A 20,566-nucleotide genomic window follows, 5' to 3' on the forward strand; every position below is an offset into this window, starting at 1 on the left:
TTAATGACTTATCCTTATGCTTATCCTCATCACAAGATGCTCGGCTGTAGTACACAGGTTTTTAGAAATTATTGAACATACATGTATGTAATTTTTTGGCAATTTTGATAAAACTTAAAATATTCTTCGATTGAACTTGTCCCTGTGAAGTTGCATACAGTTTGTGCATATTATTGAACTTTTTAAAGACATTTTAAATTAATGCATTTGATTTTTATTTTAGCAGTCTATTTTGAAAATCCATTTTAAGACCTTTTATGAAAAGCCAGTTTTGACTTATTTCAGATTCTAAAAGCTTTGATTTTACCCAGTACTTTGCATTCAGATTCACACATTTGCATGCATTTTTTTTTTTGCCGTTACATGTCTAAAAATGTCATAAAACCTTTTACGCGAATATTGAGTCTCCTCCACTGAGCAGTTCTGAAGACATAAATAAGCATGCATATTCAAAAGGCATATGTACACGTGTACCATAATACCAAGGGATTTCTGAATCTGATTGAGAAGGTAGCAGGATTCAGGCGTTTACATGGCTACAGTCTGATTGGCAAACAGATTATTTGATTGCATGTAAATGCAGCAATTGAAAGTAATTCAAAATTCATTTCAGAGAATCTGAAATTAAAAAATTTGTGGAGGTCACACACTCTTAAATACTGTAAGTTCTACATGACATTGGAGCATTTATTTTTTTCATTTTCCTTGTAGAATTTACCCATTTGTCAGGCTTTCAGGGCTGTGTTAACCTGTTGTGTAGAAGTGCTTTGGTATTGATACTTAAACTGGAAAAAAAAGGTGAAGTGGTTCTATATAGCTGTTGACCTGACAGTCACTTTATCAGAAACAGCTGTACAGTCTATAGACTACATGCCCCGTTTGAAGCCATAGAAACCTGACCTCACTATTTCACTGGATGTGCACTATAATGGTGACCACCGTAGTATAGCTCAGTGCTAAAGATGCTGTCTCTATATAATAACGTAGACTAATAACTAGGAGTCCAAAAATGTATCATGGCCATTGCTTGTACTTTGGCTTGGCAATAATTCTTAGCCACTGTTTTTCAGAATGCAATGTGTCTGTCTCTAAACTTCAGTAGCAAATGCAAAAGAATGTGTGGTAAAGTTTCGTTCAATGAAATCTTAAGTTCCCCCTTCAGTGGAAGGCTGGGGGTTTTCACAGATCATATCACGAGATGTGATCTCTGTGGGAGTTGCCTCCTGTAGTGAAACTTTGCACTGTTTTCATCACTATGGGAGCATAACAAATTGTAGGTCATGTGATGACTCTGCATTTTACAGTTTAAAACTAAAAAGGGAGATTTTAGTGTACAGTATATCTAGTGCAGTAGATATTGAGATCCAAATACTTCTGAGTCATTTCAGAAACTAAGCCTAAATTAGAATTAAATATTAATTATCAGAGATGCTACTCAGCTCTCTGACCCGCCATAGACAGCAAGGATCCTAACACGATCAAGGCTCAGAAACGTAGCAAGGAGATCATTAAAATAATCCATGTGACTTTTACGAATCTACAAGAATATTTTTGTGCAAAGAATACAAAAATAACGACTTTATTCAACAATTTTTCTACTCCGCGTCACCCTATAACACCATTTTGGAGAGCATCACATACTTAAACCATGTATGCAGCGTATGTATGCAGATATGTACGTTTACATTCAGATCAAAGCATAAACAAGTATCCGTGTATCCGCAAAAAGTATTCTTGTAGCTTCGTAACATTACGGTTAAACCACTGATGTTACTTGGATTATTGTAACGATCTCCTTGCTACGTTTCTGAGCTTTGATCGTGTTAGGATCCTTGCTGTCTATGGGAGGTTAAGAGCGCTCTCAGAATGCATCAAAATATCTTAATTTGTGTTGTGAAGTTGAACGAAGGTCTTACGAGTAATTAATGACAGAATTTTCATTTTTGGGTGAACTATCCCTTTAAGCTTTGTCAGTCTGTCAGAGGGGTGTTCTGTCGGTGTAATGTTTTTTAATTGTTGATCTATGTACATGTGTATCAAACTGACATTCTAGTGCATTTCATCTTTTCTCGCTGATTTTTCATTTTCCCTCATCATAAGGCACCAATTCAAGTAAAAAGTAGTTCATTTAAAAAAAAAAAAAAAATGTTGCAAACCCTCTATTGTTTTATTCTCTAGCTGCACTATATTATTACTACCAAATTGTGTTAAATTGGCAACCTCAAACATTCTTCTAAGTATGCAAAATTAGTTTTCTTTTTTTAATTTTTGGGCTGAATTCTGGTTTATCTTGATACTGCTATTAATGGAGAAGCTGTCATTCACAACAGCGCTCCAGCAGTTTCAGCTTTAGTATCAGTTATCAAATTTCAAGTCACCCTTCAGCAAATTTCTGCACTATTATGTGAGAACCATTGCCTATAGTACAAAATCCCAACAAAGGTGTTGTCGTTAAAAAACTCATCTTCTCAACTCGAGAACTGTTTTGCGTGACATTTATAATAGTGTCTTGAGAGCCAGCTCAGAATAAAGGTTTGTGGGTGGCTGAATGTTTTTCCCATTCTAGTCACCAGTCATCATCTTTTGTTCAGTTTACTAGACCCAAGTTCAGCTCAAAGGTCAGAGAATCGTGAAAAAGCTGTTTCTCCCATGGCTCTGTATATATGTTGTATCTGTTAGACGGAGTACCACCCACATAGAGTCTTTCCTCTGTTTAGAGGAAGCAGCAGAATGCATTACTTCCATAAATAGTTGGCTTGTGGTTCCCCAGGGAAATCTAGCAGCATGAAAAACAACTTGTCTTGTAAGTGGCTATATAAAACATTGTTTTGGTTCTGTCATTGTGCACTATTGTACACTGGGAATTTGTAATAATATGTTTATTCGGTGTATCTTAGTGACATAATTCCAGTTCTTAAATCGTTTTTTGACTTGTTTTAGTTCAGTCTCATCACAACTCTTGAGATCTGAGCTCATGAAATGAACAGATGATAGTCTTTTTTTTCTCAAAACCATAAATTCCTACCACATCTCAAATGGTGTATTGTTTGAAAGCATTCTGTGGTTGAAACGATGGTTTTTCAAATGACATTTTAAACATAGCTTGTCTTACACAAGCTTACCTCATTTTATACACTCTTAAAAATAAAAGTTCTAAAAGGGTTCACATTGATGCCATAGAAAAACCATTTTGGTTCCCCAAAGAAGCTTTGAGTCAACAGTTCTTAAAATTAGGGCTGCCATTAATGACTATTTTTATTTCGATTAATCTATCGACTAATTTATCGATTAATCGATTAATCTAAACGATTAATTTCCCACAAAAAATCTACAATTTTACTTAAGATTATTTTATTAAACCAAATGAAATCCAAATTTCTATGGAATCCTTTAAAACAAAAGTGCAATAGAGTGCAAGAAGCAAGTGGTCCACCTCATAGTCCAAATCACTGAAATCAAAGATCAGTATTATAGTGTAAGAATGACAACATATCCACGTGTTCTATACTAATAATAAATTTATAATCAAAAAACACTTTTTTTCAGGGTTTACCAGAATTGGTATTTACCAGAATTTATTTGAAAATGTAAATGTGCAGTATTTCTGAAAAAATAAATAAATAAATCATTTAAAAAAAATATAAAATCAATTAATTGAGATGCTTTTGATTATTAAAATTTAATGGAACCATTAAAATAGAATCCAGAAAATAAAGGAAAACAGAATTTGGTACAGATAAAACTGTAAAACTCAATTAATTAGACAGGCTTTTTGATTAATAAAATGTAATTTAACCAATAAAACAGAGCATAGAAAAATGAAAATGGAAAAAAACTGAATTTGGAAATAAAACTGATTTCATAGGTCCCTATAATTATAATAAATTATTATTTATTTGTGCCAATAAAAATAGATGTAAGTGAACAATAGCTTTTAAAATTACTTAAAATACATATATAATAGAAATTATACGATGATAATTAGTTCAAATAAAGTTTCAAAAGCAAGAAATCATATGGTTTTGTATGTAAAAAAAAATATATATATTATTTATTTTTAGCGTTTTATGTATCTTTAAACACAAATCTTTTTTCCCATACATTCATAATTAGCTTAAATCACAGCTTGATTGTAAATGACATACAATAAAGATAAATTGCCATATACTGAAAAAGTAGACAAACTGGTGGCAAAATTGTTTGTGGTGGAAATTATGCATGGCAATGACTATGGCATAGTTTTTGAAAACATATAATTTACACAGTTTCACTTTTTGATCGTCATAGTTGTAAATGTAATGCAATGTATTTCATATTGCTATCATGGATACTTTATAAGAAGATTAAAGTTTAAAAATCATTTAAGGACCAACAAAAATACATTAAGATTATGTTGTAAAAAGACTGCTTTAATGGGACTTAAAGGATAAGAAACGTAAAAGGATCATAATGGGCATTTGTGAAAATGACTTATAAATAGACTTGTTTTTCTCCAGGATTGTGGGCCAAAGTTCTAGTTCATGTTGCTGGAGCGCTGGATGTTGATTTTGGCACCCAGCACAGAGTTGTGCTGCACTTTTGCATTTGTTGTGAAAAGGTGTATGACGAAGCAGAGTGTTAAAGAGGCTGTGTTTCTGAGCTGATTTCCTCTCAAACCAGCCTTTTCCAGGGAGGGTGACCTTGACAAGAATGTGGATTATTATTGTAATAGATACTGTTGTTAGTGAATGACTAGTCACACCAGGAGGTGGTATTATGGAGGAGGGGAAAGAATTTGCTCTGCTACCCCCTCCTCCACGTCTGTTTTACTCTTTATCACGCTCACTCTCTGATCTGTTGCATATTATTAGTGCTTGGCTTGACATCTGGATCTTTTTTTTTTTGGTTTTCCAGCCACCCTGTTTGCATTTAAGAAAAGAAAGCAAGATGTGGTTTGACAGAGCACTCAAAGCAATGTGAAATTAGCTGGATCTCCTGTGTCTGGAACAAGCAAGCAGCATTTTTGTTCACTAGATGACAAGATCGTAAAGCACATGTGCTGTCTGTTATTCTAACAGTCCTGAAAGGTTCCATGTCATCATACACTTAGAATGAACTACAGTGCTTTCAGAAACTGATCTTCAGCCTTTTTGTATTCATATTTGTATTTATGTATTAATACAGATTTCATACAGTTCAATTAATGAAGAAAGTAGTCAAAAATCAGAGATCTTCAACCGAGAATTAGGGACCCCCAAGGGAGCTCCAAAAGGGTTGTTTGAATCTGTACAAAATTTGAGAATTAAAAAAAAAATTTTTTTTTAGGATTAGAAAATGTCCAAACTGACGTAAAAATGACCTAGTGATTCACTTGCTAGTTCAATAGTATGTGGACACTTATGCTCTCTCAACATATTTTACAGCAATAAAATCTGGGCATGTTCCTGTTGGTGGAAACGTGATCTTAAATGTAAAGATGTTCACACTGACATTGGCTCAAAGTCATTCTGCTCTGAAAAAAATGTTTTAAAAATAGTTTTCACTCAGAAATTGTTAGGGCTGTGATGGTTGCCGTGACTACCGCATCGCCGTGGTGGTCGGTTGCCACCGGCGGTAGTGCACGTGACTTCACACACTCTATAACAAGCATAATACAAAGTTTTGTATACAAGCGTAATAATAGTAACAGTTGCAAATTGTTTTATTTAGACTATAAATCTATGCTAATTCACAAATTACAAATCTCGATCTGCGGTTGTGAGGCCGGTTGGATGTACTGCCAAATTCTCTGAAACGCCTTTGGAGACAGTTTATGGTAGAGAAATGAACATTCAATTCACGGGCAACAGCTCTGGTGGACATTCCTGCAGTCAGCATGCCAATTGCACGCTCCCTCAAAACTTGCGACATCTGTGGCATTGTGCTGTGTGATAAAACTGCACATTTTAGAGTGGCCTTTTATTGTGGCCTGCCTAAGGCACACCTGTGCTATAATCATGCTGTCTAATCAGCATCTTGATATGCCACACCTGTGAGGTGGATGGATTATCTCGGCAAAGGAGAAGTGCTCACTAACACAGATTTAGACAGATTTGTGAACAATATTTGAGAAATAGGCCTTTTGTGTATATAGGAAAAGTCTTAGATCTTTAAGTTCAGCTCATGAAATTTACAATTTCTAGGGCTGTGACGGTGGCAGATTTTTACCAACTACGCCACCAGTGGTAGTTGGTAAAAATCTGCCACCGTCACAGCCCTAGAAATTGTAAATTGTGCAATTAATTGCAAAGAAACAAGAAGTAACATTGAATTAAGCATTACATTCTTTAAGTAGAAAGACTAAAGTAGTGTTTTCTTGTAAACAAAATACTCTAATAATTTCCAACAAACTTTGAAAAAATAGTTTTTACAGTTTTTTTTTCATTTTCAGTTTTCTTTTCAATGTTTTTGGTGATTTGAAGCAACATGAATGACAGCGAATAGTGGTAATGAAGCAAAGATGAAACAAATTCAGCTTTACACAAATGCACACCAAGGGGAATGTAGACTTTGAACTTCATGCAACGGCTAGTAGCAACCAAGAGTAAAGAAACTTGTCAACCTCTAGCTGGTGATTTAATTACTGTCAGTGTGAGTCATCCCTTTGAGTCATGTTCCAAAAAAAAAAATCATTATTTGTAATGTTTTATCTTGGTTTTATAACAGAAATCAATTTGAAATTCAAGTGGTGAATTTTTGCATGAGTGCAGAATCATCTGCAGTGCTTCTGTGAAGCATTTATTTTTTGCTGCTGGCGTTCCTCTCTCAGGCATCCATTTTCTCCGGCAGCAGCTATGAGGAATGCAGGTCGCCACTCTCGCTCAGCTCAGGGGCCTTCCCTCTTCCCCTCCAGCCTCCCACAGGCCCGTAAACAATACTGGGCATGAGCCCAAGCTAACCAGCTGCATGGAGGAGGCCAAATGAGGCAGGATGGGGGATGGGCAGACACGACCGAGCCATGTTGAAAGAATGGCGCTCAAAACACCTGCTGTGCAGAAGCCAGTCCACCATCCAGCCACATTTTCAATGCTAGAAGGTGTAGTGCAAGGAAATGCTCACTATGGCTGTTTGTGGTAGTAGTTGTCTTGTTTTATTTTGGCATAATTTTGTTTTATTCAGATTAGGGATGGGCGATATATCGCATGCAATATGCATTCGCATCTCGTCAGTAAAGCCGGTTCCTTGATTAGCGCTAAATCTCCATCACCTGTTTTCAAATGGAGCGGCATTTAATACACGGAGCCGTAGTTCACTGACAAGCTACGCAATTTGCGTTCATTGTCGAAGGCGATATATCTGCAATAATGAAAGCGATATTAAATGCCGTGTATTAAATGCCGCTCCATTTGAAAACAGGTGATGGAGATTTAGCGCTAATCAAGGAACCGGCTTTACTGACGAGATGCGCATGCAACCAGATGCGATATATATCGCCCATCCCTAATTCAGATGCATTTTTATGCATTAGCTGTTATGTCACATCTTGCATCATGAGCAGTGAATTTGACATGCCTTAAAAACCACTGTTCAATTCCATTTTGCACTCCATATAGTCTTTTGTGTAGATCTAGTCCCCCTTTTTTCTTGCTTGCAAGTTTGATCTTTTATAGAGATGAAAAACTATTTTACATCGTCCAGGAAAGAATTTTCCTTTACTTCCTAGAACTGTTCAACCATATCTGTTTTTAAACCACCAGCCTTCAAGTTTAAAAGCATTTATCTCGCCATCAAATTCAGAGAACCAAAAGGACATATGAAGGCATGCTGATGGACAACATACTGTTTTAGTGCTTGAAATGAGCTTAAGCTCAGTTGATCAGCGTAGGTCATCTGTTATCTTGGAAAGCGCAGGAGCAGTTAAGTAAAGCTGACAGATTACTGCCTCAGAGCCCCAGTCCAGCTGCTATCAGAGAAGAGCAGTTGAATTCAGCCGTGGTTTGGTTTAACTGACTCTTTTCTTCATGTTTTTGTGCAGGGCAGTTTCACACTAGAGTTTGTTTGACAGCACGGTTTGGTTTTTGGTCTGTGTGAAAGCTGTTTAGCGTAATGTGTAGATGGGAACCTTTGACGCTCACCCAATTTTGGAAAACACTGGTCTTCATGCTGCGGAAAACCCACTTGAGAGCACATTTACTGCTACCAATTGGTACCAGATTCTGTAGAAAAAAAAAAGTTTTAAAAAATATTATTAGGACTGAAGTTATTATGTGAACTTGAGATATTAAGTTTTTATATATATAAACTTAATATCTCAAGTTCACATAATATATATACAAACATTCATCAATTTTATTACTACTTCATTCTGCTTTGGAAATACTGGCCAGAAATCATGAGGTTGATTGTAATTATTTTATTTCTACTGACAATATCAAAGTCAATAATTTTATTTTAGAAACAATAAACTAATATGACTGTTTTTTAATAATATAATACTTCATATTTTTATCACAGTATTAATGGGTTTTCGTGTATGAAATTATATAGCCAAATTTAATATTTAATAAGGGTGTCCTTTAGGGGTGTAACGGTACATGTGTTCGGACTAAAAATTTCCGGTATGGGTCTTTCGGTTCGGTACTCATATACTGAACAAATACTGAATTGTTATAACCACTGCACTAGGGCTGTGTGATTTGGGGAAAATATCTAATTGTGATATTTTTGACAAATATTGCGATTTTGATTTGATTTGCGATTTTAAATTTGCAAAGTCAAGCTTCAGCTCAATATGGTCAATAATGTGCAGCAGAGTATGAGTATCGCTACCCTGCTGAAAAAACTAAAAAAACAATAGAAACCAGGATTGGTTTTGGATTGACCTGTAATTCTTACAGTTTCCATAAAAACCATTACAAAATTCCTTTTTGTTTTGGGCATTATTCCAATCGGAATTACCGTTGTTCTATTGGTTGCCATCTGCTAGATTACATCCCACCAATAGAATCCATCAAATACCAGTAGACACATTATAGTTTACATTAAAACCAATACAATTCCCATTATTACCCTTAAATCATCTTTAGACGAGCCGTTTACACTTGCCGCACACACACAGCCTGTCTCGTATTGCTCTTTTATATTTTTATACTCACGGTCTCACGCCCGGTTCTGCTCCGCAAGTCTCTCGCGAGCGCATCTGGCAATATGGACGAGGCCTGACGCACGCGCACAACCGGTGTCCACTCGCGCCTGGCTCCGCGTTTAAAACGAATGTAAATTAAGTCTAACTGCTTGACAATTTAACTTGGATGAAATTAAAAATTCAGCACATTTCCCACTTGTTCTTAAAATCCCAAATACTTAATTTATAAATCAGTCCGTGTAGCATACTAATACTTTAATAATTGACTAAAGAAATACAGTTCTTTATTTATAAATAATAAACAAATCTTTCCTGTGAAATTCCGTAATTTTGTAAAAGTAGTAATCTAAAAAAAACTGTTTTTTTCTGCAGGGAAGATTACTACTTTTACAAAATTAAGTGTCAGGCCTCGTCCATATTGCCAGATGCGCTCGCGAGAGACTTGCGGAGCAGAACCGGGCGTGAGACCGTGAGTATAAAAATATAAAAGAGCAATACGAGACAGGCTGTGTGTGTGCGGCAAGTGTAAACGGCTCGTCCGTGAGACGTAGAGCGGAGTGAGTATGAGAAGCATTCACAGACACGGGCTGTGTGTGCGATCTTCTGAATTAGCGAACATGCATTATAAACTTATTTCAAATTAATCTGTTGGGGAGATAAAATGTGTAAGATAACGTTCATGTAGCCTACTAAAAAAAACATCTAAAAATGTATCTTTTATTCTCCAGTACTGAAACCAGAACCGATAAGGGAGCTCTTGATATGCGTTGTGACGCAAATTACCTTTTTTGTTCGTTGTCTGTCATTTTAAAGCTGAAGTTACATACGTTTTTCTTTAGTTTTAATTTGCCTAACTTTCGATCTGACCCTTTTTAAATGGTGGGCGTTAACGCAGTTGGCTAGAGCAGTGCTGATCGGGGAGAACGGAGGTGCGCTCACTCTAGCAGTCATGCATATGCTCTGGATCAGAGTAATATCGCATCCACATCGCACGCGTTGCGATAAACAAATCGCAACGTCTCAAATCGCGATTGCGATTCGATTTCGGTTAATCGCACAGCCCTACACTGCACTAGTGAAAATTCATCTTACAAGTTATGTAATTTTTCCCCCAGGAAATTAAAATTATAAATGGCATTTTGACAGTCTTTGTGGCATGACAGATCGCTGTATAATGTGTCGGAGAGCCATTTCTGGGCCGCTTCAAAAAAGATGTTGCGGCCGTAACGCGACGCAGATGTGTGTTGTGTAAATGGGGTCAGTCCTGATGGCAGCGCAGAGCGCGAGTGAACATGATCATTCCTTTCTATTTACTATCACTTTTAACTTGAAATAAACATGAATGAACATCTCATGTAATCGCTCAATGTTTCAACCGTGGAAAGATATCAATAAAACAGCTTGTAAACAATGTCACGTAGCATTTCATTTACCTCAGACAAGCCATCAGTGTCTACAGCTCGTTATTTGCTAGAGAAATGAAGTCTAGAGAAGAGCATTTAGCAAAATATTAGATTATACTGCATTATATTTACTTTAACTGTAAGTGATGTCTTATTTAATGTAGCCATCAAAAAAAAATTTAGTTTGGCGATACTGTATCGATTCTCAAAAATGGAATATCGATATTTAAAAAAAAAAATCATACAAGATTCATGGCAGTTGTTTCGTTTTGAGTTCATATCCCAACTGCTAAATAACAGTCTTCATCTCTGAACTCTGAACCGTGACAGGAAATACTAGCATTATGGCACGCCGCTATTGTTCGCTGCCAGTAATGGAGGATGAAAGAATAGTTCCGTTTCCCATTTCGGTGTACAAAGATAAAGTGTGGCGACATTTGGGCTTTTGTGATAACGTCTGCACCGGGGCCGCGGCACGAGCACCACCTCGGTTCCACTGCTTGGAGGGCGGTAGGGTCGCCACTTGGCTGCAGTTTCTCTCGTGTTGGGGTGTTTTGTGCAGTTGGGTGGTGCTCGCGTCGCGGGCTCGGCGATCGCACGCGGAACATAAATACAAACTGATACACCTGTGATATCCAAGTTTAAAGGTTCTGAGAATGTTCAACATCTGTATTTATTTTATTGTTTTACAATTGTTTTGTTTTCTTTAGGAATCCTGCAAGCACTTTTTTTTTTTTCCATCAATTTTTCATTGATACTAAGCAAATGTAATTTTTTTTTTTTGTTCAGATCAAAATGTTATCGCATTGTGATAAAAATATATTTAGGGCCTTTTGCACCGCAGGAACCTTTTCATAGTACCCGAACTAATTGTGGAACTACCCACTTTTTGGCGTGTTTGCACCATGGGAACTAGGAACGGTTTTAGTTCCAGGAGCTAAATAAGCTCCTACTTCAGAGTAGCGTTTAAAACAGTTCTAGGAACTATCCGTGACGTAAGTCTACGCTGATTGGCTAAACGCGTACGAAAACGCCCTCACCCGCCATGATTTAAAACACTGTGTAAACATTGTATCATACTGAGAGCATTTATAAACGGCATTTACCTGAAGACTTCTACGGCCTTTTGTGCTTTTATCAGCCTTAATGAAATATAACACTACAAATTGTCGTTGGAGATTCTTATTCCTCCTTTCTGTTCTTTCAATCGCTTGACGTATACGTCCAAATTCCATATCCATTATTGTGAAACCCGTGAGAGACAACAAAAACTCAGCTCCGATCACCGCATCCTCCATCCTCCTGTTGTTAACGTTGTTCTCCTTTGTTTACGTTGTTGAACGCCACGTGCAAATGACGTCGCTGTCGACCGGCTTACGTCACTTCTTAGTACCCACTGTCGATGCGAATGCAACCCTCTAAATGGTACTGGGAAATAGTTCGCGCAAAATCGTCCCAGTACTTTAGTACTGTACTTTTAGTTCTGGAACTAAAGCAGTGCGAAAGGCCCTTAGGTGACACTAGACCACAAAACCAATCTTAAGTTTAAATTTTTTGATATTGAGATTTATACATCACATGGAAGCTGAAAAAATAAGCTTTCCATTGATGTATGGTTTGTTAGGATCTGACCATATTTAGCCGAGACACAACTATTTGAAAATCTGGAATCTAAAAAAATCTAAATATTGAGAAAATCGCCTTTAAAGTTGTACAAATGAAGTTCTTAGCAATGCATATTACTAATCAAAAATGAAGTTTTGATGTATTTCTGGTAAGAAATTTACAAAATATCTTCGGGAACATGATCTTTACTTAATATCCTAATGATTTTTGGCATTAAAAAAAATCTTTAAATCATAACATTTCTAGTTAAATAAGCATATGGTGGTGTGCTAATGTGTTAATGACAGCTTTCCTAAAAATATATCCTATTCCTAAAGTAAGAAATATCCCAACATATTGCCTTGCTTACAGTATTGCAACATATCGTATCAACCCCTGTATCGTGATGCGTATCTTTTTGCCAGATTCTTGCCAATACACAGCCCTAAAATGTGTGGACCGAACCATCATATTTGTATACCGTTGCACCCCTAGTGTCCTTTTGCAAGGGGGTTCATCTTATTTTGTGGACATCAAAGCATTTGAAAAAACACTCAGTCTGACCTTTCGTGCAGAAACAGACCACAGTTAATCATGTGTAATTTACCTATTTATGTCTAAATGTTTGTCTTCAAGTAGCTTTTATTCTTCATATTGATTGTTTATAAAGTAAAGTAATGAAAGCAGGTGGGAAAACAGCATGATATTCCATTCGAGCTCCATAGCTTTCCAGTTGAGATTGATGGGTCAAGGTCTTTACAGAGCCCATCATGCGTGCGTACTGATTGCCTGTTTATTAGGCTCCATCGATTCCATCTCAACGTTTCACCCCCGGGCACTGCTATCATTCTCAGATTGATTCTTGCTGTTTTGTGTTTGGAGTCGTAAAAGGCAATTGTTTTAGTCCCCCTATTATTTTTTTCTAAGGATGTCTTCTGGGAATGCAGAATCTCTCCTTATAGCAACAGGAGAATAAGCCAGACATCAGGCTCCACAGGCTTTCTGAAGCAGCTCTTCCTCTTCCTACGGAAAACGTCTTCATCGTTTATAAAAATGACTTCCATATTTGCGGCTCTAACGGAAGGCTATGCATCAGTGAACTGCATACAGGGGAGGGGCCATTATTGTTTTTTAATTAGGCAAGAATAAATCTCTGCTGTTGTGGTTTTGATGTATTTGGGCTCCCTGCTTTTGAATGTCTAGCAGTGCTGCTTTTCAAGCCAAAAGCTGTAAACAGGAATGCAGAAACACTGTTTTCTCTTATTTGGAAGGGTGATGATATAATCTTATCTCATTGTTTGTAAAGATGTTGACGAGAGACCTGTGGATGATTCTCTTTTTAGACCATGTTTGTTTAGTGCGTCTCCACAGACGGCTGAAGATTAAGCTGTTTCATCTGGCAACTGCTGTGAAGTTTCATCTCATCTCCTGTGGCCGCTTCGCCTTTTTCCTGGCTTAGTGAAGTTATTGGTTTCTCTGTGAGTGAAATAGAGTTGAGCTTTGAACTCTTAAGTATGCATGGCTTCTGCTTGCGTCTGCATTCTTCAAGCCTGAGTGTACTTCCACTCTTGTGGAACTGGCTCGTAGCTCGGCCTCTGGTTTGTGAATGTAGCCGGTGTGGACTGTTGCTCACATTGTACGGGTTTTTATGAGAAAAGATGATAGCTCATCGGTTACAGTTTTATCTTTTCATTTTTGTAAGTTGAATTGCCTTTAGAATTAGTGACAGACGGCCAGACTGAACTAATACACTTGTATTAGTTCATCGTTTTCTTATTGTATTTAGTACAATATCTTCCTAGAAAAACAAGGATCTAATTCAAACAGAATTGGATATTTAATTATGCATGCTCATTTCTATGTATATTTACATTTTGATTACCTTTTCTTGTCGTCTAATGAACGACGAGATATTATTTTCATTAGAATTTTTTTTCATGCCTTATGATGTTCCTTCACTTATCTTGCTATAAACTTGAAAAAAGAGCAAAAACACATTTATAATTTGTATTTCGTTATAAAACTGACAGAATTTGAAAGCTGAGCTGTGTGTAAAAGCAACAAAGCACAAAATAGTCGTGATTACTGGGTGGCTGGCGCGCTACAAATAACGAATGGTAGACGTTAAATATTATGTCGTCATTTACAGTATTATACCATGCAGTTTGTAATAGTCACTTAATGTTTACAGCAGAAATGACAACAATATAACTTAACAAATTTGAGTCCACTTCAGCCTTTAGAAAGTTTTATTGCTGTTTAATTAAACAGGCTACATGTGAGGAATGAGAGTTTGGACGCCACAGACGTTTTTACGGAGTAGGTGGTGGATTTTTCACAATAATTGAATTGATTCTCAATCCAGGCTATTTGCATGCGCAATATAGGCTATACTCTCAAAATATATTATAACTTTAATTTCTACAATTTAAATTCTCGAAACATTTCGACTTTATTCTCGTAGTATTTAGACATGATTCTCTAAATATTTCGACTTTAATCTCGTAATCATATATATATATATATATATATATATATATATATATATATATATATATATATATATATATATATATATATATACACACATAGACCAATGGCACTAAAACGCCGTCGTAAGAATTAAATATCAGCCATTAATGCTTTGTGATTTATTGAATGTATGCATTTTAATCATTCAGTAGTTGTCAATATCCAACCCTAATAGTTTTGGACATTTTGAAATTACTGGTCAATATCCCTGCTTGACCAATATTTTCATCAATTTCTTCAGTTCTATTTGTTATTCTTAAATGCTGTCATTTAATTATTTTTATTTCAGATCTTATTAGTCAACCACTACTTAGAATTACAGAGTTTAGGTCACGGATACTGTATGCAGAGAAGAATCTTGATCTTGATCTGTAGTCAAACATCTTTGACTAAATGACACAATCTTCCTCACATTGCATCTTATTTTGGTCAACAACCATCCATTTAAACAGTAAGGCACTGTCTGACCAAAACATGAGGCTACCAACCACAGTTTGCTTTGTTTCATGGGAAATAGATATCTATTTTAAATCGATATCAGATGAACTTGTACTTGTTGAAAGTGCCTCCTAAAAAAAGAGTACCCTTTAAAGAATTAATGCCTACCTACATGTAAACTTGGTCAACTTTGGCAAATCCAGTGATTTAATTCTTCCTCAGAAAAAGTGTACTGAAAAAAGACACTGTGCACCGCTAACTACCAATCAGATTAAAGCTTATAAAATGAGGAAAGTGCATTCCAGGTTTATAAGCATAAATGCTTTAGACGCTCAGCAAATGGACTGTGGGCGGCCCGTGGGTGTGCCGACTGCTGAAGAATAGGCCCTTTATCATAATTTCAAGAGTTTCAGGGTATTTTCTTCATGTCTCTTTCACTTCTTCTATCTTGTTTTAGGCTATGTTGATGTTTTGCAAGAGTATTAAAAGCATCTGTGCTTAACAAAAATGACTGACGTTTGGGCAAGATTTATAAATCACATTAAATTCTCATCTCAGGAAAAGATTAAGATGAAGAACTGGAATTTTTTATTTCATTTAAGGGTCTCATTTTTTCCTACCCTTCTTTGTATACACATGACAGTTGTTTTCTGCCAAAGATCTGCTGGCAATACAGCTAGTTTGTGGCACTTGGCATCAAAAGCACTTGGATGTTTTTTTTCATTTACATTCTAAAGGCTCATGTGTCGGTATCGGCGGTCTGTGCGATGTGCTCCTCATTATTGGTCACTATTAAAAGTCATGAATGTGCTGGTTGATGTACAGCAGAGCACGTCCAGATCCTGTGAGGTAATCGCTTGATAAATGTGGTACGGCGGATATTAGAGCTGTAAGTATATTTGAACGGCCTGTAGTGTGTTTGAGCATGTCTGTGTGTTTTCTGGGAGAGCTGACAGCTGGATGTTTGCTCGTCTGTTGTGTCAGCGCACCAGCTACTACTCTGGCGAGTCACGCATAATCATAAATCAGCAGGCGGTTGAGATGACATAAGCTTCTCTTGCTGGTGTGATGTTTCATGCAGGAGGTAAAAACAGCCGTGGAGCTTCTGAACCTGTTATCATCTCAATCACAAGTGATAACAGGGCATTAGGCACAATTCAAACATGCTTTACAATTTTTCACATGATCCTCCTCCTCGTAATGAGGGTCCTTCATTTAGATCAGATTTGGGAACCGTTTTAACAGGAAGTTCAATCACCATCGATTTCTAAGTAGGCTATACTATATTCTGTATAATACATAAGGCCTTATATTTGGAAAATTTAGGGTTGTCTTTTTTTTTTTTTTTTTGCTTTGGTTTTAAAAGAAGTCTCATTGACCAAGATTGCTCAAAAATATTTGATAAAGACAATAAAATTTTCTGAAATATTACATTTTAAAAAAACTGTTCTATATGTAATTCTTAAAAAAAAAAAGTAATCTATTTCTGTGAAGACAGCTACATTTCCAGCATCATTACTCCAGTCTTCAGTGTCACATGATCCTTCAGAAATCATTCCAATATGCTGATTTGATAACAGTAAATGTTGAAAACAATTGTACTGCTTAATATTTTTTGTTGAAACTGTGATACTTTTTTCATGCTGCTTTAATGAATAGAAAGTTCATATTTAAAACAGATTTTTTTTCTTAGTTGGAGTTAGTTTCTTTAATAAAAATTCATTTTCCAATTTTTTAAATATACTTTCCCATCAGCATTAAAGCAACACTATTGTGAATGTACTTTTGTGATCCACTGCAGTGCGCATCACTTTTTGGTTTGCACTGTGATTTCTTCCTCGTATTTGGTGACTTCATGTGAGGAATATTCCACATGGAGTCCTGGAGGAAAACGCGTGACAGCGGATCTTTTCTTTAGTAGGCGGTTTGTATACTTTCGACTTGAATCATGCATTTTTTTATTCACATGTAATGTTGGATTTACTCACAAAAGCCTCTCATTTAATGCCTATCATGCAATATTCCCCTCTCTCCATTTTCGTTTGTGCACCAGTGTTTACTCTTCCACGTGCCAGTGGTGGTGCACATACCCTGATGTTGATGAACCCTGGTTATAAATACATGCAGTCATCTTTGATTTTTTTCCTTGCCTGCTTTTTTTTTTTATTGCATAGAAGTGCAACACCCTGTTTTTTACTTAGGAGGAAATATATATTACATACTATAGCATGATGGCTACCAAGTAAACTTTTGCTGCCATGTGAACCAGCATGCCCTATTCATACTGGACTATTTCTGTCTGTTTACCCGGCTGGTGTCCATCGTGGCCCCTGAATGCAGGTACGGTCAATTAGAGCACCTGACCACACAGCTACAGGCCCTTAATTGAATAAACAAGCCCGTGTTCACACAGTGAGATGATGTGGTGTAAGAGAGCTTGCTGTGTGGGCCCTGTTTCCCTGGAGTGAGGCTTAAGTAGCTCAAAGCATCCCTGGCTCTTAATGAGCTCAACTGTCCAGCAGGGTGCAGGTCAGGTCCTCTCAGTCACAGCCTTCATATAATAGAGTCCACCTTAAGGGCATGTGCAAATATTCTCCAGGTGTCATTTATTTCCTGTCAGAGATCCACCAGCTCTTATCTTCCTTGTTTTTGTCTCTCCCTTGCTGTTTTTCTTCAGATGGAGTCTCCGGTCTCCACCCCGGCCCCACCGCCGCTTCACCTCCTTGCCTCTATGGGAAACAGTGACATCGCCTCACCTTGTGAGCAGCTTATGGTGCGAACGCGCTCGGTGGCTGTCAACACATCTGATGTGGCCCTGTCCACTGAGCCAGAGTGCTTGGGACCCTGCGAGCCAGGCACCAGCGTCAACCTGGAGGGCATTGTGTGGCAAGAAACTGAGGACGGTAAGAACATATACTGTGGTAAGAGCTTGTGATATAAGCCGAGGTTACACATGTTCAGGAGACAGACTTTTAATTGAACCTGTGGAAAAGTCTGACTAATAGCAGGGGTGCAAATTTGTCACCTTTTGGCGAAATTCGCCATTTCACCTTGAAATAGGTCATTCACGTGAATCGTGGTCGTAGTCACATCTGCGAGTCATCACGTCACCTGTAGCGCTTTTTTCCCCTGTTGGCAAAGGAATGGACCCGCCCTACTCTGCCTCTGATTGGCTTACCTTAATGTTCTTTCCCTCATCCAACCAATCTCATTCCTGAAGCCTAACTTTTAGACGCTGCAGGCAACTGTCCATATTTCGGACGGAATGCATTTGTATCTGCTGTAAATGACGGTGTTCCAGTTTAAATGGTGATTACCGCATGAGGCTGCTGTTTTTTTTTGTTTGTTTTGTTTTGCGTGAAGCTGCTGTTGCGATAGCTATGAAGATTGTAAGTTTCGTTATCGCTACATTAGTTCGCTACCCTTTGCAAAAATGCTCCTCCGTCTTGACCTTAACATTTGTCTCGCATATCAGTAAGCTATTACTCTTGACATGAAGTCGATTTGAGAACTGTTCGACCTACAAGTAAAGCACACCGTTTAATGTATAGTAATATTAGTATCACTCGGCTCAAGTGCTAAGCCATAGCTAGTGTCAGCCTGTTGAGTTTAGTTTGTCACCTTTTTCACTCCTGACGAGTTTGCACCCCTGAATAGCAACTGCAGTTAAGAGGAAGAGGCAGTCTGATTGATGTGTAAAGTGACCAAGCCAGTTTGTGTTGATTACATCACAATAATCTGAGCAACAGGGCAATGATTGAATACATACATGCATAGTGGCCATGACTGGTTCTAAAAATTTTTTTAAAATTGGTACAGATTTCTATAGATCTGAATTTGTGTCCATGCAGAAATATTAAATGTTAAGACTTAACTAAAAATGGATATCTTGTTCACTCAACAAAATTCTGGTTACTGACTTGAAACAGTGATTTGTTGTTCCTCAGAGCTCATTGCATCAACACAGAGTTTCCAAGTGGCACGATTAAAAATAAGTCAATTGTGTTGGCACAATGTTTGAGTAGATAAAAAAACATGATAAAATTAGAAAAGAAAACACTGATTTAGAGTCTGTGTGTTTGGAACAAGATGGGTTGACCACAGTGTTGAGGAGTGTGTCTATTTTGCTAAGCCATCTACTTACTCAGAGACAAGTGCGTTATTCAAGTGAAAATTCAAAGCAGAATTATTAGTGTATTTTAAAAATCATTGTTTGCTTCATTACTTTGCTTACACAAGTAAAGGAGTGTGTATGTGCAGTCTGGAGCAGACAGTGTGTGCACATTTACATCAAGTTTATCTATTTATTTTTTTGATATAATCCTGAGTCAAGTCAGTCTAGTCACTTTTATTTCTATAGCATTTTATACAATACAATATGATTTTATACAATCAAACTCAGCTGTGGATACGAGCGGTTCAGATTCTGCTGTAAAGTGTTATTTAATCCAAGTCAGTTCTATGTTGGTTTAGTTTAGATCAATAACAGTGTGAAGTTAATCAGATAAAAGCAGTTCTACAAAAGGGGTTGTTATTCAGCTCAAGTCAGTTCGATATGTGTGTAGAAAATGGCGTATGCACAAAATGGACATTAAAATGCGTGTACACCATTTCCCACACTAATTTGGAAATGTAGAATTAAATATGCCACTCTCATTAATGGCTATGACATAAAATCATTATCCATATGTTACATATGCATTTATCATACTGTTTATACATCAGGCCCAAGAACTGGACATGGGTATTTAAGTTTTAAAAGGTTAATGATGTGCAGCACTGCACAAGCATTAGATTCAAATAAAATTATTGATGGCTCAGTTTTAGATCTGGGATACTTTTAATATCACCCCTTACAATGTGAAATATGAAAGCTATACAATGGATTACTATTGTTTTTTTGAGCCGACAAGTGCCAAAATAGCTTCCATGTTCAACCAGCAGGTATGAGGAACAATAACATCTTAGTAAATATAGTAAATAAGTGTTTTTCCCCATACATTTATAATTATACTTCAAATATATACAAGAGCTGAAAATGAAAAATGAGGGTGTAGAAAAGCGTAGGTCTAGTCATGATTCATTTTTAATTAATTTATAATTGAGTTCAAATGTGATTTGTTTAATATTTAAATTAAAAATATAATAATTATTGTATTTACATAAATAAGCTTGCCTGTTCTGTTCAAGAGTAATTATAAGAGCAGTCCTTACAGTACACAAATACCAAAATGATTTGTTCCTGTCTTCATTTACATATTAGTCTCTTGCTGAATTCCCCTCCCCATAAAGTACATCTATCCTATATATCTTATTTGAAAACACCTGCTTCCTAATGATTTCAACCGCTTGTTCTCTTAACAGCTTCTTAGCCAGAGCAGTACATGGTGCCTTATGCTTGCAGATTCATTTATTCGAACTGGATTTGTCCAGATTCTGTAGGTTTGAATTTTTTCTTTCATCCCATCTAATCATAGCCTACTGC

The 20,566-nt window shown here is 36.8% G+C and overlaps 1 protein-coding gene across 2 annotated transcripts in view; it reads left to right on the forward strand.

Annotated features, from left to right (window-relative positions):
- The window catches only part of LOC306879045 (zinc finger protein 609-like), a 51,226-nt gene that overhangs the window by 16,895 nt on the left and 13,765 nt on the right, over nt 1-20,566 (forward strand). The window contains exons 1-2 of one of the 2 annotated variants that reach the window (XM_079431730.1): nt 2,750-2,803; nt 17,759-17,984. In XM_079431730.1, the coding sequence (XP_079287856.1) occupies nt 17,759-17,984 (226 nt within the window). In that variant the 5' untranslated portion in view covers nt 2,750-2,803. Of the gene's footprint in view, nt 1-2,749; nt 2,804-17,758; nt 17,985-20,566 lie in introns of those variants that run through there. The other variant, XM_079431729.1, reaches the window with a different exon arrangement.

The sequence above is a fragment of the Barbus barbus genome, assembly GCF_936440315.1.
Source record: "Barbus barbus genome assembly, chromosome: 2".
In the NCBI taxonomy this organism is placed as follows: Eukaryota; Metazoa; Chordata; class Actinopteri; order Cypriniformes; family Cyprinidae; genus Barbus; species Barbus barbus.